Source organism: Loa loa (genome assembly GCF_000183805.2).
Source record: "Loa loa unplaced genomic scaffold supercont3.58, whole genome shotgun sequence".
Taxonomy (NCBI): Eukaryota; Metazoa; Nematoda; class Chromadorea; order Rhabditida; family Onchocercidae; genus Loa; species Loa loa.
This window is the reverse complement of record NW_018108238.1, coordinates 4,401-28,190: the sequence shown is the minus strand read 5'-3', so window position 1 is coordinate 28,190 and position 23,790 is coordinate 4,401. Positions and strand designations below refer to the sequence as shown.

Genomic DNA, 23,790 nt, shown 5'->3' with positions numbered 1-23,790 from the left:
AAAATGGAGTAGTCTTATGTGTGAATTCATCGTGATCTTTACTTGTATAGGGTTGTGCCTTGTATGTGGAGAAGAAACTTAAGTCAATTTACTCTTAAAAGTGGAAATATTGATGTTCATTTGTTAGTATATGTTTCCTAATTTATTACAAACTCTTTGCTGATAGCACATTAAATTGAAATTGAAGTGAAAAGCCAAAAATAAATCTCATTCGTTTTATTACAAACTGTTTTTCTTGTTTCCTATAAACACATCAGATCATAACTATACAGAAGAAGAGTGCAAGTTTCTTTTAGATCTAAATATATTATTGGTTGTCTAACAAATCGAATGAGTGACATAAGTTTTCGGACAAAAATATTTCATTCTTCGTACATTTATTTATTCACGGCGAATATTAATGGACTATATTTATTTATTTTTACCAGTTAATATAAATATGATTAAGCGCTTTAGAATAGGTTCATTTTTGTTGGTATGCTTTATCTAGTATGCAAATGGCGGCTTACTTCCAATAAAAGTTTCGACACTAGAATGCTCTAGAGTTCCACCTATAATTTTTAGTTATCGGAATTATTTTAATCGCTTTAACCGGCTGCTTTCTTTCTTTATCATTTCTTCTGAGGGTATGTAACTTATTATAAAGCGATTTCTTAGTAGCAGATTTTCTCCGAAATTTTCTAATAATAATCTTAGAACATCATAATTTTCTGAAGCAACCTTGTAGCCTCTTACTGCTTGCAATGCATTCTTTTTGAGACAGGAGACTAGATAATTCAATTTTCGAATACCTGGTTTCGTTTATGGATGTACCGCAACATTTAAGTTATTGTAAAACTTCTAATTTTTTGGGTCATCGCTAAATGTTGGTAGTGACGTTGAGGTAAATTTGCTCTCTGAACCATTTGGAATGACTCCTTTTATTCAGTTAGTTGTTGATTCTTGTGATCACGATTTAGACAATCAAGTACTAGTTTGAAGTCTTTTTTAAAAGTCTCCCTTCCCTTATAGATATCTAAGTTATAGTAATTTCTTTATTGTCATTAATTAATTCTAAAACATCTTTATCATTATTGACCATTCCCACATATAGCTTCTTCCCTCTTTTTTGAGGGGCTTTGATTCACTTGATAATAAAGAAATGAAGCTGCCATTTTCCCGGCTCGTGGCACCAAATTTTCATCGTGAAAGTTGCGTTTTGTTGGAGAAGTCCTCGTTGTTTTGCTGACTGGTAATGAAGATTGATTGTGCAGAAGGACTTGCCGAGTTTGGAACATTTATTTTTTCATTAGGTAATAAATATGTATTAGCGAATAATACAGTTAGAGTCGGTTACTTAGGCTGATTTGGAAGTTCTTGTATAAATACTTGGATTTTGAACCAAAGTTTGGTAGTCCTTATAGAAATATTTGTAGGGTAGCGTACTGTTAATCGAGAAACGGTGATGACGGAACTGAAGTGACTGACTCTCTTATTTATATAGTAGGAGTGGTTTACAATACTACCATAAAGCACATCGTACCCTTTAATAGACCGGAAGAAGGTTACAATAGAGGAGCTTTGCTGGCTGCAGTAATTCGGTATGAGAATATGAGTATGACTGATACATTGGAATATGTTCAAAAAAGAACGCTGTCAGCACTGCACAGACCTTTGTGTCCACAATCCAAACACTGCAGTTAAAATAGAATAAAAAACAATGGCAGATAGAACTTTAAACATTGTGAATAAATCCGACACCAATTTAGGAGATGAAAGTTGGGCTAGTGATCCACTACCTTAAGACCGGAACATTTGTATTATTTTTATGTTATTTTTAGATATAATGAATCATTTATCTAAGAAATATTCAAACTAAACAACTTTTATAGACTATATTCATATTGTTAATATATCTACATCGAAATATTTGCACTACAAAACGTTTCGTTTTGATAAAAATACTTTGGATTTTCCCAACAGGGATTGGATTTTTCCTTTGAACGACTTATAGTGTAGAAATGAGGAGAAGCTGACTTGTTTCATGCAATCGTAACGCCGTAAGAATTGCACAATTTCTTCCAAATCCATGTTTTTCTTCTCAATTGTTTAGGAGTTGTGGGACTTTATGAAAGCTTTAATTCAAAGGATATAAAGTGAAGAGGCAAACAATAAATTTAATGAAAGTTAATCAAACAAAAAGTAATGAAATCTTCTATGCCAAACTCTGAAAAGCACAATTCCTAATAAATTACGTATGAAAAGAAATAAAAACAAACAAATAAAAGATAAAAGCACAAGCATTCCGTTAACAATAAATCTTTGGAAGCGGTGATTAATGTTCTATCACCACTTGATACTTACTACTAACACCTGTCTATCATTTAAGCAAATGAACGCGAATCTACATCCTACAATATTTAAATGTGATAAAATGGTCTATTTGAATGATCAAGAAAGTGAATAACATAAAACGTTCAGATTCCTATCCCTGACGCAACAGTTGCGGCACTGTTCAAACAAACAGAATTACAGAACAGAGGAAGCAAAATATTCTGTTTGTTGTTTCGTGTTCCGTTGAACTGTCAAGTGTCCGTCAGTGTTATGAAGATGGATCACTAATACCTATAAAATATTTAAACGTTATTCATAAATCCGTTCCAAGAAAATCCATGACAAGCCGCTTTAAAAAAAACAATGGAAGTACTTAGCAAGGCAAGCATGTATTGAAGATTCTAAATAAACACCAAGTTAACATGATTCACTATTCCGAACGTGGAAGTCTAGCGACTTAGTAAGACCGATTTAATCTTTTATAATAATATAAATCTCTTCCCCTCCTAATGCTTCTCACACTAAGACAAATTTAGACTAAGAAAGACAAAGAACTTTTTATATAATGCAACAGGTCAGTGTTTCAGTTTTGTTTTCGCATTATATTGGTGTGTGTTCCGTCAAATCAAGTCATGAAAGAAACAAATGGAAAAGTGGCTATTGTGAAAACAATATCGTTGCGAATCAATAATTCAAACACGATTCCAAAACAATGATGGAAAGTAGGAAGAAAAGGTATCAACATTTGTTCATTTGAAGTTTTCGTGAGTGTGTCCATTTTTATCTGGCACTTCCTTATCTTCAATTTTTACCTGTTTTCCTTTTCACACTTTTCTCTCTGTGCTTTTCAGGAAAATTAAAGGCAAGGAAATGTTTTTCTGACAAGCAAAGAAGGAAAGAATGAAAAAAAGATAAAAATTAAAAATAAGGAAGTATTAAATAAAAATGGGCACAATCATAACAACATCAAATGAATAAATGCTCTTTAAAGTGAGATGTGCTTTCGATTTAATTAGCAGACTTCATTTTTCGCAGGAATGCATCGTTGAAAGCTGTTTCTAGTTAAAAGCTAATTCTAATTCTCTTTAGTCATTTGAAAAGAAAATGCTTTCAAAGTTGTGGAAACCATGGTTTTATTGTCTTGCCACACACGGTTTACTTTTTACTAGACCAGTTTGGCACTACTAGAATCTTTTAAATCATGCACAAACATAACTACCACCCTAATTAAGCTTCGCAGTTAATAACAAAGCATCAAACAAAACTGACCAGTAATAACTTACTGAACTTCAGATTAAGAGCTTCACATATACTGAGTAATTCTTTGGGTCGATATCTCTGCATAGCTACTCTGATGTTTGGATTTGACACAACTTTCGTTATAACAGCATAAATATTGTTGCTAGTGGAGTTCTGCAGATAGTTTTATAGGCTTATTACATAGTACAATGGAAACGGAAGTTTCTTTTAACAGAAAAGATCGAAGTCTGAAATTCATATAGGTAACTCTTTTTTTGTGGGAGACTGGAAGGATATAAATTTTCTATTTCGACTTCTGAGAAATTTATATAGATTTCTTTTTCCTTTATTGCCCTCACTGTAAAAACTTTAATACTCGGTGCTTGTTTTCTTCCAAATTCTCGTAAAAAAGATGATCGTCATCCTCAGTATTATCAGAACAATAATCTCCGCTGTCACTGCGATGAACTTCATGTTCCTTGTTAAAACGATTTTCTCGACTATTGCAAATCCTATGCTTTTGAAAGATCTGAAAAAATGATCAAGGTGTACTTTTGTATGAGGAGTGAAAATTTTGTAATTAGTAAACTTATGAAATAAGCTATTATTACTGGAAATACATACGGCATCAAGCTGTACGTTGAGACTACGTTCTTCAATATATTTTGTAAGCATCCAGTTGTACTCGACAGTAAGCCGATATTTTGTTGGTTTTCTGAAACCAAAGAAAAAGAATTGTTGAGAAGCTAGATACTTTAACTTTCGATTGTTGATAAATCGTTCGAAATAATTTTTTTGATGTAAGTTAAAAATGAATTGAGAACCTCGCTACTAACGCTACGTAATCTTGCTTCGGTTTGTATCTTTCGTGGCAGACAGCTGCAACTCTTCCTAATTCTAGCGACCAAACCCAACTACCATATCCCTCTTGTTTTTTTCCTTGAAAACGTATATTCGTTTTAAGCTGAAATAAGCTATTCCGCAAACTGCTAAGTTTATTAGTAAATTGTATTACCTTAGTGTATTGATAAAAACTTAGAGAAACAGACATAAAAACAACGCAAAAAGCTCCTAATTCATCAGAAATTATGCCACAACTATAAGTTGCAATTATCGTTTTAATGAATGATATATTTAGGGAAAATAAATGGAATACTTATAGAAAAACATTAAAAAAGTATAAAGGAAGACTTGGCAAGTTTTGAAAAGTTTTTTTTACTTACAAGAACGAGATCCTTGTAAACGTATGTCGGCAAAACTTCATTGCACTGTCGTGCAATCTGATAGACGTTTTGTCCAGCATTATATAGAATTACCCATGAACCCAACTGTAGCACCTCTGATAAAGCGTCATTCTCTAATTCGATCTGAAGTTGCTCTTATTCAAGGCAAAATTAAATAAAATAATATTATGAAATATGCAGACTGTCAAGCATTCGTTTTATTTCCACTAAAAGTTTCGACTGGAAACCTGTCTTTTTTGGGTAACTAAGTATCATGAAATTTATTCCGATTTATATTATTCATTAATTGATCAATTCCATACATTCAAATTAAATTCACTGGAAGTAACAGCTAAACTTGCCTCAAAAGAATTCACTTCAACCGCTGGTGAAACTATGGAAATGGTAAGCCAGTTATTCTCCAGCTTGACAATCACTCCTTTTAGTTCGAATGAGGCTCTGAAATTCAGTACCGAAATATAAGTAGCATCCCAAATCTTATCTGTGATATTCTACCGTTATTTTAGAAGCAGTAATCCACACTTTGATAACTGGAGTTTCTCTGCCACATTCATGATTATTGTATGTACACTGGAAAGATATAAAGTATTGCCCACATTTGCTCTAACTTCAAACCAAACAGATCTGCTTTAGCAGAGATGGTTGGGAGGCTGAAAAAGGAACAACCATAATAAAATGTGATAAACTTACATCGATATAAAAAAAAGACTTCAACCATGAGAAAAAAACTGCAAAAATTAAAGAAAAAGTGTATTATCTACGTATTATTTTTCTTTTAAATTCTTTCCTGGCTGTATAAAGCTTGTTGATTTCTACTTTAAAGAACATTACTAAGCTTGGATTTTCCGAATGCAAAAGTAAATAAAAGCTAAGTATACCTGGATACCAAGACCAATACTTGATAATGCTTGCCACAAATGTTTTATCCCATTACACTGAGGAAGGATACATCATCCAAACATTTGTAAACATATCAATCGGAGGATGTCGAAATCGATTACTCTCTATAACATCTTACACCTCATATCACTGATAATACACGGTACTATTTCCATCAACTGCTATTATAAACTACCCCGCCAAAATACTAAACAAAAGTATATACCAAACCCAGTATTTCGAAGCAAAGACTAGATTGAGGGATAGCAGAACAGGAACTCACACACACCATCCCAAAATATATTACGTCACTGTATAAAAAAAAATCTGTAAAAAAAAACCGAATTTAAATCTCATACTTCAGCTTTTGGCTCTCTCAAAGGGAATGATTCCCGTACTCACCGTACTTTTTTTCGAGAAAAATCCAAAAAAAATCAAATTTTCGAGAAAATTAAAAAACAAAAAGATTCTGTTGTTTTTCTAAATCCAACAGCGAAAAAAAGTAAAACGTTTTCTTTTTCAAAATTTTTTTTTAAAATCGATTTACTCCTGGGAGAAGAAGAAATGACGAGAAAAAAAGAACGAAATAGCAGAAGAAACCGAACTATATAATGCCGATTAACGAACAAATGGAGAAAACAACGTTCTTAACGTTTTTTCAAGCATTCTAAACATGATACACATTTCTAAATTTCATGTAATACTAAGAAAACTAACTTTCAGTTTGTTATCCTAATTGCCAGTGAGACATTGCTACAAAAAAGCACAATGAAATAAGTCACTACTAAGAATACCTAAAGAAACATCTTTAGAAAATAAATATGAATCTAAATACCAGCAGGAAACTCGGTAAGTGAAACACAAGAATTATACGAATACTAAATATTTCGATAAGAAAGCAAAATAAATAACATATGTTCAGAATATCTTTTTACTTTAAAGGCGCAACTGAAACGACTTTCTAAAAATATAAATTACAAAAATATTTATAAGTTAAAAACAAATAATGGAACTTTAGGACTTGAGTTTGCAACACAAGAAAATATCAAAATTCATAGTGGCAAGTAGTTATTATCATCGATTGTTATTGCCTTCCCTTGTATCTCACGTTCGTAGAAGCTAATTACCAACTGAAAAATAATTTATTGTTATCACAGATTAATTAAATTAAGTATACTGACTTCATATAATACCAGTACAAGAGATATTCAGAAATCATTAAATTACACATTTTATTTTACCATGAATTCAATATTATCAACAAATCTCATTATGTCTTTTTCCACTTCTATTAGCTGATAAAAATAACTGTTAGGGCAGGATCTGTTCTGCAACTTGGAAAATTCTCTTTAGAAGAGAATGAATCTCGAGAAATTTGAAGAAAATTTCAGTACGAAATCACCTGTGGCCAGTACTTCATACATATTGAACTTGGTACCCTTTCAAACTTTTTCTTATGCCTATATTTAACAATATAGGTAAGTGGGACATCGTCTTCCGGTTGCTGAAACATAGAAATCATTTAAATTCATCATTACTGATAACCAATTCATTTTCCCATTTTATTCTTTCTCTTTTAACCTTACGTACACAGTTTGCGAAAAGGATAAAGAACGACAAACATAATAACGAAGTAAGAATAAGCGCTTCTTCCTGTTTAAAAATACCATCAGAAATCTTGCCCATTTCATTATAGATTTATTTATTTTTTACAAAGAAAGTAATCATTAAACCTACGCAAGCTGCGACGATCACTTCTGGCATCCAACCTTTTTCCATTCCACTTTCACCAGGAGGCGGACGCACTAAAGAAAGTATCATGTAAGTAAAATTTGAAATTGGATGCGAGATATTTTCGGAAACACCTCGATACAGATACTAAACCGTGCTTTCCATAAAGTAAAGGCTAAGTGAAATAAGAAGAAATTGGATGGAACTTGAATAACACGACTTCGCAATTGTCGATTTCCTTCATCATCTTCACTTTCACTTGAATAAGCGCAGTCTTCTGTTTCGCACAAATCTTCAGAAGCTGCATGCTTCAAGGAAATGGTTGAACAAGCGAAGCCAGGTCGAGAAGTTCGAGAAACATGGGATGCAATATAACAGTCAGAGCTTGCAAACATGGGATTGCGACTTCCAGGACAGTTTATTTTGGGTAATGGCTTTCGTGATTTTGATTTAGAATTTGTAATGCCCATCAGGTTTTGCCATAATTCACTTCGTTGCTTTCCCCAAGTTTCTCTGTAGTAAATATAATAGGTTATAACACAGCAAAGGATAACATTTCTAAATACAACATTTTCTAAAACAGTAGCATCCAACATTGGCTTAAGATATATTTTTATGGGGAAGTTAAAAATAAAACCATCTTACTACTAAGGGTTGTTCACATCATGAACAGTGTTTATTTTCCCTGCTATTTATATTTTTTCATACATTCTGAGGCATTCCATGAAAATGATAAAAGATTTTATTTTCACTACCACCACTTCCGGAATCAATCTGATCAGCTATAGCACACCCGTTACAACGGTGTCCCAAGGCAGAAGTAGCTAGTAATTTCAAACCATTATATTGAATATAGGCAGTGATGCTGCGGTGATTTGATTAACTTGGTACTAATAAGGTATATATAAACGCTCTATACTGGACTAAATTTCAAGTGCCTTAAGAAACACAAAAAAATTTCCTCAATTTTCACAAGCTTATCTTCAACGGTGCATCACAGAATTCAGGACCAAAATCTCCAGTTTTGTCTTAGCAAAATGTTAGATATGTTGACTTCATTATATCACAATAGTTACATAATCTTATTTAAGCATTCACCTAATATTCATGTAAGAAAACAGTATTCTATGAAGAGCATGGAGACAAAAAATATCTTACTTTTGTTGAGCATAAAATTCAGCAATTAATTCGTCGCAATCCTGAAATAATTTTCCTTTACAGATATATTTGTCAAAAAATTTGTTATGCCAATCTGCTAACGATATATCGTCATAAATCCGGTAATTGCTGGACGTCATTAAATCTCTCTCCTATGTCGATGAAGCGTACAAAGAAGAAAAAAATCAAATAATTCAGTGAGCTGAGAACAGAATTGTGAAATGTCTCTAAAAAGAAATCAATTATTGCAGTTATGTTTCAGTTTAAGCCATCAACGTTTGGACAATAAAAATAAGAATGATCAATAAACTGCGTCATAAAAACACAAAAATACATAGGAAAGCTGTCAAAAAAAGATAGCTTAAGCATATTGCGGTTTATTTGCTAAGCAGAAAATACCCTTTTAGATATTGCATATCGTTCTCTTTCACTATGGATTTGTGGAGAAATTTATCACAATCTGAGGTACATTATCGCTTTATAACAATTAAGGCAAAATTGTAATTTTGCTGTAATCCTGAAAAGGAAAAGCACTGGTACCAGATTAGTTTCAGGTTCCCACGTGTTCTCCGCGTCACTGTATCCCTTCCATTTCAGTAGATACTCCTTTACTTTCTTCTTCTTATTGTAACGCTCTCCAAGGATCGCCTCCACAATATACTCTCCCTCTCCAACACTCTCATCATCCATTTCTTCGTCACTGGAAACTCGACAAGTTAGTAATAATTACTGCAGGTACAACTACGCTGCCTAAAAGCCAATGCTAATGCCGCTTCTTAAAGTATTTGAATATATAAATAGAATTATGGCTAAAGAAAGGTAGACATATAAATGACGCTGCATGACCCTGAACGTTGCTGGCATACTTGACCTCCCTTGCTCACTTCTCTCCCATATGTCAGGTGCTCGCGATAAGATGCTTCCACTTCTGTGTAAATCAACTCCGTCTCAAATTATGTGTCGGACCCTCAGTTTAGACCTTAGACCGATCTTAACGAAAGCTTGCAAGTAAGTTAAGTAGACTGTAGCGAAGTAGCTCGGCAGAAGAGCAAATCACTAAAAAGCTTAGCGCTTGGAAGCGCTTGAAATAGTTGTATTGGGGTTGAATGGGAATGCATGAGCAGTTGTTCCTTTGCTGAGATTGTTTCACAAGTAGCATTTTTCAACTAACTCGACCTTTGACTTCCTTTCACGTATTCTTATCGAGAAATGTCTTGCAGAGAAGTGATGCCTGAAAATGTATTAATGGAAAATGAAGAAGAGTCGAAAAGGAAGCGTGGTAGAGCGTGTGATCACATTCGGCAAGCATTGAAACGATGTCTTAAGGTAAGTCTACAGGCTTACAGGTCAGAATGGCTAAAAGAGAGATGGAGAGGTTGGATGATTCACAATGTCAAATGACATGGACAGCAATCTTTTTATGCAACTAAAATTGAAGTTAGGAAATGCTGTTTGGACAGTGGGTTATTTGATAAGATTAGAATGCAAATAAGTGAAACTGGATTTGTGATTTGATATCTCGGGATGATAAAATATGGTAGTTTTCATTTCCTCGACCGCTCACAGTTTAGTTTGAGCAATCTGAAATGTATTATGAGTGATAGCCCACAATTTAAGAAAATTTTTTAATGTCCTTGATGAATTGTTTAGATTATGAAACAGAAATGCGATTTGTTTTGCGTGATATTTGTTGCGTCATAGGTCGCTATCTCATGTACTACTGTACATTGCTGATTCAGCTTATGCGTTGAAAATGTACTCAAAAAGGATTTAGCTTAGGCGCTCAAAAGCTTTCATTTCCTCCTATGAAAAGACTTTAATATTTGCTGAGAAAATAACAAAATGTGCAAGCAGTAAGTTGTCAAATAACATAAACCATCCTTTTAACCGCATTTTTTTGAAGACAACTATCAAAGTATTACACCTTTAGCAATCAGACTGTGTTCAAAAAGAGCATCGCCATGCAGTAGATTGCTTGCGCTCACGTGTCGATACTGTTCCGGTACGATGCTTTCAGTTATTGGATACATTCGCTCAATGTAAATTATCTCTGGTTAGTTATCTTCGTATTTCTATATGTTTAAGGGATAAATTGAAAACAGGGAGAAGTTTAGAGACGGAAAATAACCTTCATGGTAAAACGTTGCATTTTCCTTTGTAGATCGATAATCGTTTACGGACACGAGGACGAAAATTAGACATTCCGGATACTCAAATTTCTCCAGAATGAAAAAATGTGCATTTATGGGACAGTGCATGAATGCTTGGTTAGTGCTAGAAAGGAGAACAAATTCAGAGTTTCCCTTCAAGTTGCGAATTTACTTTCCACTGAACATAAAATTTTGTTCACTATATTCGGACGTTTCTGATGTTTGTATTTCTTAGCAGCAATGCACAACTTGATGAATAATTGATGTCTTTCGACTACAACACGAAAACACAATTCATGATTCGCGAAAATACTTGCAGTTCAACGCTTTACGAATGTATTACAGAGGTAATAAGAGCACTAAGAACGAATAAGCGAAGAAGCATGGAATCAATAAAATTCAATTGAAATGTAGAACTGCACGATAAAAGTATTGACGCGTGTTAGTTTTGATGATATACGTTTTTCAAACAGATTGATTTGCAAGTTGTGATGATTTAGAAAGTTAATTTCGCAAGATTTAAACATCGAAATCCCCATATTGGCAAGCAATTCAATTTCCTTTGTAAATTGTGCTCTCTTCACTTGAAAGTCAAAATACTGATAGCAGTTTTATTCTCTTGACGCATACTGTGAAGCCCAGTGAGGCAGACTGATGGACTGATTCACTCCTACAGGATTATGAATCATCTTTTCCATTTGATATTCAACTGAAATTCATCTGACGTGGGCAGGAAGTTAATTAGATACCATAGTTTGCTGTAACAAGCTGGATTTTACAGCCTTCCGCGCTGTTGCATATAATCCTAAAATTATACTTAAAAAAGTTCGCTCGATTTTAGTTATGAAAGAATGAACTATATATGTATATATATATATTCCTTATACAGTCGAACCCGTGTCTATGGTTCAGCTTATTGGACATAGAGCCCTTCTAGATGTATGTCATGCTTTTTCCGTTTAAGCGTCGGATAAGTGCTGTAGAATATTGGCGTTCGTCGGGCATTTGGATATTGTTTTTGTTTCAGTTCTATCTTTACCTTCGACTAATATGATTTTATTAAAATTCTTGGTTCTTAAGCATGATCTGCTTTTACTGCTAATTAAGATATGACTGGGAAATTAAACTCTGAGATGACCAAAGACAGCCTTAGGTATACAGTTTATCCCATACTGACACATGGTTTTAATACCAGCGACCATACATTCAAGTCGGTGTTTTTGCAGAAATCAGGTGAGACGAAGTGAGCTTTTATCGGCGTTTGCAATCACTACATATTTTTACATCACAGGTCTTTATGAGACATCCTGAAAAAAAATCAAAGATCTACGAAACATCATTCAGCAATCCGGACTGAAACTCGAACATTGAGTGGCATCGTTCTTAAGCAATGCGTGTTGAAAATGAGAGGACTTTACTTCAGGGATTGCGAAAGTAAGAAAAATACAGAAAAAAAAACATAAGTGAAAGACACAATTACACTCAATATATTTCCAGGCAGGATAATCCGACGGGAAGTTCCCAGCAGCACTATCATGCAGATATCATAAACTAATCAAGGCTTTCAGTATATCCATCTTTATAAAACCAAGAACTGGATTCTATTTCGAAAAAAAAATCAAAGGAATCAAAGCCAGAATTTTCCCAAAAAAACATTACCTAACACAGTAGTGCTGCAAGAAGAAAGCAAACGAACATATAAGAAGCAGTCAGCAATATTTTCCATTGACTGCAAAATAACCAAATGAAGTATCAGTTGTGAAACTGATTTCACGAGAAGGAAATGGAAAGAGTGTTTGAGAATCACGTCTACAATAGTAGTTACCCGATAGAAGTCAAAATATACATACAAGGGTACTTCTGAAAAATTGAAATAAATTCTGAAAAATGTATTAATCGAAACACAGGTTGATTTTCTCTTCCGAAAGTTTTTCAAAATCAGAAATTCTTTTTATCCTTTGGGCAGGCAGTTCTGTTCTCCTGCTAGAACAAACAGTTCGAATAGCTCCCCAAGTTTCGTTCCAATATGCAAATAGTCAAGAAATCAGAAGGAACTGGTTTGCAGCCTATTCTGCTAAGTAAATTAGGCAAAATCCGATTAAAATGAAATCTATATTATCAATTGCAAAATGAAAAAAAAAAAAGAGGGCAGCTGTATTATTTCATACAAATTGAAGAAAATGAAGAATGAAAAAGGCAACAAGGAGATATATCCGTCCCATTTGAAATATAATAAATGATGAACAAAGAAGTTATGAAGAATGGTGGCTGCTTGGATGCTGTATTACGCAAAGTAATGACAAATCATTTTCAGGTTCGTCATGCATGAGAAGAACTGAGCTATAAATGTTAGCTGCTGAGTGACTGTATTTAAACATATCGAGTTCCTGAAAATGTACAAAAAGCATTATCCTTGTTTTTCATAAAGTTTTTGGTTTTCTTTGGAAGGACTTGACATATTTAAAACGCATTGTCCAGAAGGTCAAAATAATTGATCAGTACCATTATGAAAATATGACCCTGAAAGATACACTGCACAAAATTGCATTCCTATAGTTTTGCGACTTTCTCTTGCTTTGTTTTTAAAGCTAGTATATTTTAAAATGCTGGCTAACACAGAATTTAATTTTCTAGATGTTCTTTAAAAATACTCATGAATGAGTAACATTTCCGTCTTTTATTATAATTTATAAGAGATGTTACTACTGCTTCCAGCACACTCTATTCACGCAAAATATTTCGTTGTTTGGAATCGATCTATCATCATTCGTAATCCGGTCTTGAAGAAATATTTTCATTTGGTGCCAGGTGCCGGTATAGACATTAGTTATAATCTTTTAAAAAACTTGTAAACTAATAAAAAACCCTTTTATTATTATTCGTGCTGTTGTCGAGCTCGCTTGATTACTCGCTTTTCAAGAAAAGTATCCTTCAGATAATCTAGACCAAGAGTTGGGTATTTCTCCTCGGCCAGTATCTCGTCGAGCGCCAACCAACATTTCCGATTGAACAACATGGATTCATAAGTACTTTTGCTTTCGGGTAATAACTGTGATAAGAACCTGCAATAATATGCATAAGCTAATTAAATAAGCTTAATGAGATGAAAGAGATAAGGAAAAGTGCCCAGCCGATGCAGTGTTTCGTCCCAAAAGAAAATTTCCAAAAACTTGCTCAAAAACGGGTATTGCAATTGTATCCATGAATTCAAGCTGCAGTTTTGGGACGCATGCACGATCCCGGTCCATCATTTCCAGTGGACGATTTCCCATCTGCTTTTCTAGATCTCCTTGAGAGAAGAATTCCTTATAAATGTTTTCCTAAAAATGATAATATACGACTCGAGAACTGTAAATGTATCAATAGTAGAAATATTAAAACATAATCAACTAAAAGCATATGACCAGTAACATCAAGTATTCATTTATTCCCTGATTCTGCTTGAATTTATGGATATCCTAAAATTAAAATTACTGATAGTTCCTTTAAGTCAAAGTGAAGAGATATTTCAAAGAAGTCCTTTCAGAAATTCCGTAAACTTCAGCTATGTTTAAAGTCTCCAATGTAGAGACAAACTTACAGCTATTGCCTTGCTATTTCTGAAATCCTTTGTCTGATCAGACAGATCGGCTGAGGTCATCATAAGACATAGTAATAAATACCGATGGTGCTTTACTGAACTGTCAAAGCCAACTGAAACTTATGTCATTAAACTTTTGGGAATCCTATACTACAGTTAAATAAAGAACGGCTGTTTGCAGAAGATTGATATGGCAGTTTATAATTGGACGAACGAACTCTGCAGAAAGCGGATGAAGTGCCACTACCTTTTATTCTTGCTATGAGATTATCCGTAAAAATGCAAACATACTCACAGTACACTGCGTTGCAAACTTATTTCTGCTACGAGTACAAAAATGTAAGCCAGTAGCTTCTAGGACAACTTCGGTCAGTATCCTGCAGAGCCCATAATTTTGCTGAGTGAAGGTAAAACCAATTATGCTTTCAAAACTAAACCAAATGGCATTTCGAGTTCAAAAGATTATAATAATCTATATGTGAGGAGATCCAAATTCTTCGGACACGGATTTCTTACAAATCGAATTACTCACCCTCAACCATGCGATTAATATCTTGCACTTTCTGTAAATGATTAGCTATGTCGGTTGCGAGAATGACATCTCTTATGTGATCCAAGACCGAATGGAATTGCTTAAAAAAGAATGACGGTTTTTGATTCGGATCCTTAAACAAAGGAAACTCTTCCTACATCAGGACTTAATGCTTCATGTTAATTTGACGAGAAAAAAGACGCCCGAAACTAGAAAGAAATGTACGTTGATAAACCCATAAGCAGTTTTGAGCAATAAAGCTAATGGAGTCATATTTTTTATTCTGAATGTAATGAACTGATTTTACCAAAAGATCTCTAATTGATACCCTTACTTCAAGCTTTTGAAAAGTAATCCCATACTGAATACTACTTGTGGTTGTGCGGAGAAAAACATCAATCTAGAGATTAGACTATAGCGCATGAAAAAGGAAATCAAATCTGAGTTTTTGTTTTTTTTAAACCGACGATAAAAATATGTACACTTCAGAAATAAGGAACTTACGTGTCGATTTAATGAAACGAATATATTGCACTCTTCCATATTTAATATTGATATTGTTTGAGCAAAATGATGTCTCTCCAGCACCGAGCCTTCACTGCTATACAGCTGCGCTAGAGGTGTTCGCTATAATGAATTATCAATGAAAAAAAAAAAATTCTTTCAAAATTTCTTTATTATTAAAACTAGTTGGCGTATTTTCATCGTGAATTATAATTATTCCACTCTCTTGATGTGACCTTAAAACTAGATTTTAATTGACACTTTTTCTATTCTTTATTGTCCCTGACACAGAGACTCCACTGAGCCTTTGTTTGAGCAAAATGGATATCTCTCCAGCAATCGCAGCTTAGGCTATCACGCTGCATGCCATCAGTAAAATTAGGAACATAACTTTTACTCGAAAAGTTTCCCTTACCGCAACCACAAACTACTTTCTATTTCATGAACCTTGGAAAACAGTTTACGAGTAGCCATGACAAGCTAGCTATCTGATCACTACTTTATTCACATAATAATCTATAAATTTAAAAAACAGAAACCGACCGACTGCACTTGAAATGCATTGGTAGTACCCCGGTGATCGATATCATGACATAAACTTGCTACAAAGAGAGCAAAACTTTCCAGCTCATTGAGTGCATTGTGTGCCGTTTCAGTTCGTAGTAACAGATACGTAAAATGCGCAACCGCAAATGCGTGAGACCAATTGTGATAAGGCACATCACGGTAACCCTTTTGGACCATTAGTAAGAAACATGCCAATGTCCGCCGTTGTAAGCGAAATCGTTGCACGAAACCTAGATCCTGAAAACAAAGTTTTACATTTGATGAGGAGCATCACTGAACATAAATCAACCAGTACAGTTTTTATAAATCCAAATTATAAGAATAATTGTTTATACATAATCAGACTTGAATTGTTCGGAACTAAGATGAGAGCAAACTTTTTTTTCACGACAATTTTTCACAAATTTTCGCCAAGAATCTCAAAACTGCTTAAATCTTCGCAGACAAACCTTAAAAATGGATAATGCTGCTTCAACATAGGTATCGCCTGACCCTATGGAACGTGGTGGAAAATTAAAATGATCGAATTCTGGAGCAAAGGAGGTCGCTGCCGGTATATCACCTGCTGTTAATCGTAACAAATCTTCTGGTGCAATCTGAAAACAAAGTAGTAAAGTAACCTTAGATCCCAAGAAGTATGCAGTTTGTTATCATACTTTGCAAATAGTTTTGGAAAAGGAAAATAGTAACTACAGCAGTTATCGCGAAAATCAATTCCCTTTATTGTTTTGTTCGTCCAGTAATTATTGTCATACAGTATTACAAATCCCAACCACATTAAACTGCAATGCTACTACCCAAGATCACTCTCATATCCACTTTTTCGCACTCTTCTCTGACTGCTGTTTTCCTAGAATGGTTATGAAGGATTCTTACATAAAGAGATAATATTTTACATAACTGTATATATTACATGTATACAATAAGCAATAAATAATAGTTCTCATGAAATAACTAATAATGTAAAAGGACAAGAAAGCTTGAAGTATACCTCGAATCGGCAGAAGTCGGGAAAGTTTATTTTTTATTATTTCTATCACGTAAGCAAAGCCACTATGGACTATCAATAGTCATTTTGCATATCATCTCCATTGTTATTTACAGAGCATTTTGAACCCATCTTGTATCCGTTATACTACCAAAACTATTAGTATTGAAAGTATTACTACTGAACATAAGGACATAACTGTTGGACACATGAAAAAAGCAGCTGCTGAAGGAGGTCCACATTTCCAGCCATTAATTTTAATTAAACCGTAGACTAAAGATGAAACCATAGAAGCCGTCGATCAGCTGATGACATATTTGAGTTATGCTCGACTATATTTCATTTTTTTTTTTTATTTTTGCATCATCATAAGATTTTTACTTTCAGGCGTAATATTCCTTCTCTTTTCTAAAACAAAATATAAACTTTACCGACAGTGTGGAACCCTGTACTAGTAACTCAGCAGCCAAATGTGATCGTCGATGAGCCTCTTGCAGTTTTCGATAAAGAAGACACTGCAAAACAATAAATAAAAGATGAGGTGACATACACACAGTGTTCAACTGCACAAGAGTAAAACTGATGAATTTTATAAGCACCAAATAATTATTAGGCAAAGACTGCACAGTATATTGCACTCAGTACGCATTATTTGATATAATATACTGACCATCTTTGATTTGAACTCAGCAGAAACTGCATTTACAAGAACTGAACAAGAACAGAAGCTGCACTTACAAGTTCAGCAAAAACATTTTGGGCAAAGAGTAAGATTAAAATGATGAAGATGCAGGCGAACAAACCATGCACTGGATGTCTTTAAAAAATACCAGAAAAAAAACGAGAAGTTGAGTCAAATATGAATTGACACTTTTAGGAATTCCTACAAATGGAAGTAGAAATTAGAAAGGAAGTTCGAATTGAGAAATTATAACTCCGATTCTTCGCGTCCAATCATCAAAGCAACAAACGATGGATGTGCTTCTCGAAATAGTATTTCATTCATTTCAAAAATTGATTGAAAATGAAATCTTACATGTGATATACTGATAGCACAGTATACTGCAAATGTCATCGCAATTTGTTCATCGTGCTTCGTAAAAGCAGGCTTTCCAATCTTATTACATAACTCCGCCACACCAACAAGGTTTCCTGTGATTCTGCGGATGATAGCAACAAATTAGGGATTTTGTTAAAACTATACAGTTTAAATTATCGAATTTGCAAGAATAGACAAGATAAATTTAAAATTCATTTAGAACGCTAACAAAAACCTATCGAGAATATCAAATCTTTCAACCGAAAATCAAAAATAAAATGGTTGTACTGTTTTTACTAGTATAAGTAGTAAAATACTTGGAGAAATAATTTCCGGGTTCCTCAAAAAATTCCATGCATTAAAATTTAAACAGGTTTGAACAAATGTTTATTATTTTGAAGGAATAAATTCATAAAAATCTACATATACTCCTACCAGAACTATCCTTAATCGGGAAACATAATATATTCCGTGTAACGAAACCGGTTCGTTCATCCACTTTCGGATAGAAAGCTGGATGACTGAAATCAAAATCGCATCATAAGAACTTTTGAAAAATATTCTATGTAAATGCTTCATTTCTTAATTTATCATAATTATTCAGAGGTGAAACATATGACTTACTAAAATCAGAAAACCACCCCTCTACGAAGAGCGATGTTTTTCAGTGCAATCTATTGGTAAATAGATCTCAATCATTAAAAATGATGAATAATAAAGCTTTTACCTTCTTTTGGCTCTACCTCTTGAATGCCCAATCCAATGTGAACCCTAACTCTTGCTGAAGTTGGTACCTGTAAGCTTCCTTGACATTAATCATTTGTCCAGTGCTCGCAACATGTCCAACAATGCCCAGTGACAATGGCATTCTGATTTCCGTCAGATATTCATCACTTGAGCCATTTTTTTCGAATACTTCAGCAACCAATTCAGAGTTTTCACGATCAAGGAGAAACAAAGAACATCTGAAAAATAGAAAGTGACCATAGGAAAATGTGAGGAATAATAATAGATGAATAATCTTCAAGCAAAAAACAAAACTTTGAACCTACATTTCGGCATAAACAAGGGTTTTGGCTTCTTTCGTTATGTTTCTCACCAACAAGTTCATATCTTCTGAATAAAAGAAAAAAGTTTATGGAATACAAAGAACAAACAGCTAGGCCGTGAACAGATAAATTACCAAATACTGGCGACAACTAAACCAAGCACAACTTTCATGACAGCTAATTCGGAAGCAGTATAAGAAAAAATTCCTAAATATATTTTTTCAGTTGGAAAACAATTGAATGTGACTCATTTTCACTAAAAGAAAAAAGATATCAGTTCTCTTCCAGTAATCGAGCCAAATTGTTTTCCATCCCCGCAATGCTCTTGTATGCTCGTGAAGTCCTACGGTATTATGACTGCTCAAAAACTGAACCTGAATATGATAAATATCTCGTTTAAAAGATGAAAAATGAGACTTACGTAAACTCGAGAATACATTTTGCGTCATGGTAAGAAATATTTGGGACTGTTGAGCTAAACGTTTCTGCTCTTCAATATTGGCAACAATTGAGAGTAGTGCCGCAATTAGATGTAAATGAGGCATAACGAAACTGCGTTCTGATTCCACTGTACTAAAATTTCTCTTTCGGAAGTGGTAACTACAATAAAAACTACAAATATTTCCTCCTCAACCACGCAAAATTCTTCCCCACTACTACTTTCTCTTCCTCTTTTCTTTAACCTGGAATTCTTCTCAATAAAAAAAGATATCTCCAACACATACAACGAGATGCAAACTATCCAGACATATATGAGGGGGCCATATTCTTTCACTGTACGAAATTATTAATGCACACTAGAAAAACTGTTTCAATAAGCTCGTGATCACGACACAACCAAATTATTTATTGAGCTAACACAAAATTATTTAGTGAAATCCAATCGAGCTGATTTAGGAGTGAAATGGATATATTTCAAACTCGACATTTTTAAAACAAAAATTAGAATCGATAAACGATTAAAAATGTTACTGTAACCATACTATAAAAATAGCGGAGACTGTCCACATAAAATGACATTTGTATGATGAATAAAGGGACGAAAAATGGCCATTCAAATGATTTTCGAAAATATGAAAAAAGTGAAAACATACCACTCATTTTGATGTATTAACAGTAAACCAGCAACAAAATTACTCCGTGCCTGTAACAAAAAGACAGTACCATTGAAGGAATTCCTCGACAGATTTTCTCCGATACTACTCTTTTGTAGTATAGCATATATTCTTTCTTGAAATTCCTGCAACTTGGAAAATAGTTAATAAAGAGTTCCAGCGAGGTGATGTTGGTTAGGGCGCTCATTATAATACCAACAAAAACCAATACTTGTTGAAAAACAGTTTACATCCGAAGTGAAGCAACTGCTTCGGCAAATTATCGTCGTATGAAGCAATGTAAACTATCATCTGTTATTGCCAAAAGTCCATGACTAAGATGAAGATTTCTTCGACAAACGAAAAGGTTTGGTGGAGGGAAGAAACTTTGGAATAAAAAAACATCGAACAAAATATTGAGCTGAAGAAATAAATAAGAAAGCTAACGTCAACTAACGTCAACTACGACATTCTTAAAAGTGCGTCAAACATAGGATGTGAATTGAAAAATATGGGACAGGCGTAACATGGAAAAAAATTTTTCAGTTAATTCTATTAAATAAGATCTAAATATTTCAGAACTTCGTATGCTTCATCTTCTCTTGCAGTTCCGTACTGCTGAAAAATATAAAGTGCTTGTATATTATGAAACAATGCAAAATTATTCTTTAAGGGAAATTTCATTTCCGACAATATTTTTAACGGACAGGACAGTTTTCAGATATTTTTTTAGAGAATATATTTTGACCTTTAACGATGCTAGATCGAGTCCGACGAACGAGAACGGAATTCAAAGGGAAGTTAACGAGATGTAATATAGGGATAACAAGGAAATATATAAGGTGACCTTATGTGTAAAACGTGTCAAAGAGCAGACATCGACTTAGGACTGAGCCAGCTTAAATTCTATATAAGTACAGTTACATATTACAACTCTCCAACTTTGTTGTCTAAAAACTACAGAATGGATTTCGGCAGTTCATTAGCACCATAAAGTGAATGACCACCTATTATTATCGACTTTGAAAATTTGGATAAACTTCAATTCTTTGGGGGGCGCATTACTCGATAACCTTCCTTCCTTCACCCATTTCCCATTGCCAAATCTCGAGAAAAAAAATTTTTTTTCTTGTCTTGTCCCATGCAAAGAGAAACCACATGAAATGGAGTGGCGCAGCTACACGTTAATTATGTATGACTACATCTTGACACCTGCAAAATACTATGGGGAATGGCACCTCTTCTAATCCCCCACAAAAGAAAAAAGAAAAATCCTAAAGCGGTAAAAATGGCCATATTTTTAATTTTAATGGTTATTAAATTTAATGGATACGCAATAAATAACATTTTCGAGTATGATGAACTGCCATCAGATAGCAAAAATATGTAGAAATACCAGTTAAGACCATATGTGAACATGAAGGAACTCGCCATATAACTACCCAACGAGAACTGTGATTAAGCAGGTGGAATGAGAAAAAAAATTCAAGATTTTAGTAAAGAGATAATGCATATATAGAATGGATGAACACTGGAAATGTTAAGATATGGAATAGTACAACCAACCCATCGTTTTTCTCCGCAATATCCGATACTCTCATATAAAATGTTGTTTGTTCCAGGGCAAATGTAAGATGTGAGCAGTCGAGAAAACCACCCAGTAGTATTTCTTAACACTTCCACATTTATGAGTTTGAGTATATTTCAGCTTTGAAGGTATACTAATTTATTCATTACTGAACATTTCGTTGGACTAATCGATCTCTTTTTCGGTTGCACTTTCAAAACATTCTGACAAAAATCTATTAATAAAGCAATCAAAGCAGAAAAAGAACTTGCCTTACTCAACATGTCGATATCGATATAAATGTTGGGTGTATGAGAAGCATATGGTGGAGGTGACAAGTCCTTACTATTCAACGCAGTGCGATTAAATAGTGACCACAACACATCAGCACCACCCTTTAAACGCAAATTTGATAAAGTGGGTTTGCAAAATTACTTGATAACTAACATCGAATTATAAATGATAAGTTATAGCTAACTACTGCTGCTAATCATTATGAGTTCAAATAAATATGACTCAAAGCATCTACATATATCGTTATTTCCGAACAGCACTGACAAGAAACTATTCCTTGGTAATGCATTTTTCTACTGATGCTCATGTTATATCATCCCCAGCTGATCGCTGCTGCCAAATTCTATCGTTTTAGGCAAATTGCCTAATGACGCAAGGTCGAAAGCAAAAATAGTTCCAATCACTAGGACATTCCAAACCAACATATGATCTTCCATTTAAAAAAAAAAATAATCACTGTAAAAGTTAATAAAGCTTTGTGAAATTTCATTTTGGAGAATGAATGAAGAAGGTGAAAGCATAATCAGACAAAATCCGAATACACTTTCATTTGAATAGATAAGTTCCATAACCTTCAGAAATCAGTTTGCCGTTCAGCAGAAACGGACCATTTTCTTCCCGTCATTTTCAATCTCTCTCCTCCGCTCACTCTGTCCTAATCATTCTTATCGCTTAATTTCTTGTGAAATTTATACTCTAAATATGCTGTTTTGCAAAGTAAGTTAGGACATATGTCAGCCAGTTATGCTCGCTGTTCAACTATTCTTCTTACTGCAAAAACGAAGGAGTCAACCATTACTAAAGTTGAAAAGAACAGTTCTTCAGTTGCCGGATTTGAAATAACTAATATGTCTCAGAATTAGGGTCCTCTCAGGAAGTTTCACTCAGCCAATTTCATCATGAAAAAACATTCCTTCTGTAGAATTTCAGCCAACTTACTCTGCTCAAATCGCATCAATCTTAAGGAAGAAAATGAACTCTGGCTTTTGAAGCTATCACACACAGCAATCTCAATTCCGTTAATCTTCTCAACTAAGCATTGCAACCTCAACATCTAGAACTGCCATAAGGTATTTCAAGTAATTTCTATATGACCTATGAAAAATAAAAGTTATGAAGAGTAAAGTCGTAGGAAGAGCACAAGTCGTACGAAGAGTACGAACTGCAGCAAGGTGATGATTGTCGGATCTTCTAGAAATCTATTACCCGCATAAGAAAGCTTAGAAACTAAACATTTTCAGTAAATATCATTCAAAACTTACGCAGTAGACTGGTTCTTTCAACAATTGACTACCACAAACCTGAAATATACTAAAATTCAATTTTATATAAATAGAAATTATATTGGATTCTTCTAATAAAGAATTCGCTTCATTGTTCATGGAAAAGTGTGGAAATTCTTGAAAGAAAATTACAGGAATATGATATCCTCCTTATCAAACGTCCAAACGAGGAACTGCAGATACAGATACATTCACATCTCTTCCTACACACGAGTGCAAGCAGTGCTTATGAAAATTAAATTAACTCGACATGATTTGAGAAGACAACTTCAAAGATTAGTAAATCACATGCTTCTCAATTATTTTTAAATCCCAAGAAGCACCATATCGTTATTAAAGGACCTGCCCTTCTGCTCGATTTAATTTTGTTTAGTTGTCATGTGACTGGATGTAATACATTTCTGCTGATACATATTATCATACACAGTTTTCTCATGTCTAATGGATACAGAGAACAACACGCAGTCTATCAATATTTTTGACACCTCTTTTCATTTGAAGTATATCTCCATATGAGATGAGTGTATTTAAAGCATTACTGTGCATGATATATGCCGGATTTCACAATGTAAATACTCT

General features: G+C 33.9%; 4 protein-coding genes across 4 annotated transcripts; 1 reads left to right on the top strand and 3 right to left on the bottom strand.

Annotated features, from left to right (window-relative positions):
* Nucleotides 1-2,099: 2,099 nt before the first annotated feature.
* LOAG_03523 (hypothetical protein) lies at nt 2,100-5,807 on the bottom strand. The gene is made up of 9 exons (XM_020446345.1): nt 5,675-5,807; nt 5,319-5,446; nt 5,138-5,234; nt 4,776-4,919; nt 4,377-4,516; nt 4,177-4,267; nt 3,929-4,081; nt 3,597-3,726; nt 2,100-2,604 (listed from the first exon to the last, which is right to left on the bottom strand). The coding sequence occupies exons 2-9, from the start codon at nt 5,348-5,350 to the stop codon at nt 2,582-2,584; spliced, it is 810 nt and encodes a 269-aa protein (XP_020303298.1). The 5' UTR covers nt 5,351-5,446; nt 5,675-5,807; the 3' UTR covers nt 2,100-2,581.
* An 888-nt stretch (nt 5,808-6,695) lies between these two features.
* Nucleotides 6,696-9,270, bottom strand: LOAG_03522 (heterochromatin protein 1). The gene is made up of 5 exons (XM_020446344.1): nt 9,105-9,270; nt 8,565-8,605; nt 7,413-7,919; nt 7,078-7,179; nt 6,696-6,805 (listed from the first exon to the last, which is right to left on the bottom strand). The coding sequence occupies exons 1-3, from the start codon at nt 9,252-9,254 to the stop codon at nt 7,493-7,495; spliced, it is 618 nt and encodes a 205-aa protein (XP_020303297.1). The 5' UTR covers nt 9,255-9,270; the 3' UTR covers nt 6,696-6,805; nt 7,078-7,179; nt 7,413-7,492.
* Nucleotides 9,271-9,459: 189 nt separating this feature from the next.
* Nucleotides 9,460-11,217, top strand: LOAG_03521 (hypothetical protein; the record flags this gene model as incomplete). The annotated part of the gene is made up of 4 exons (XM_003139058.2): nt 9,460-9,572; nt 9,785-9,890; nt 10,495-10,617; nt 10,726-11,217. 4 exons carry the CDS (start codon nt 9,460-9,462, stop codon nt 10,792-10,794), a joined length of 411 nt encoding a protein of 136 aa, XP_003139106.1. The 3' UTR covers nt 10,795-11,217.
* Nucleotides 11,218-12,824: 1,607 nt separating this feature from the next.
* On the bottom strand, nt 12,825-23,237 carry LOAG_03520 (hypothetical protein). Its single transcript, XM_020446343.1, has 17 exons — nt 23,191-23,237; nt 21,907-22,029; nt 20,068-20,213; nt 19,395-19,546; nt 18,977-19,040; nt 18,719-18,889; nt 18,360-18,445; nt 17,922-18,037; nt 17,317-17,400; nt 16,347-16,493; nt 15,874-16,134; nt 15,331-15,453; nt 14,827-14,926; nt 14,295-14,407; nt 13,889-14,034; nt 13,580-13,776; nt 12,825-13,101 (listed from the first exon to the last, which is right to left on the bottom strand). The coding sequence occupies exons 2-16, from the start codon at nt 21,916-21,918 to the stop codon at nt 13,590-13,592; spliced, it is 1,908 nt and encodes a 635-aa protein (XP_020303296.1). The 5' UTR covers nt 21,919-22,029; nt 23,191-23,237; the 3' UTR covers nt 12,825-13,101; nt 13,580-13,589.
* Between the last annotated feature and the right edge of the window lie 553 nt (nt 23,238-23,790).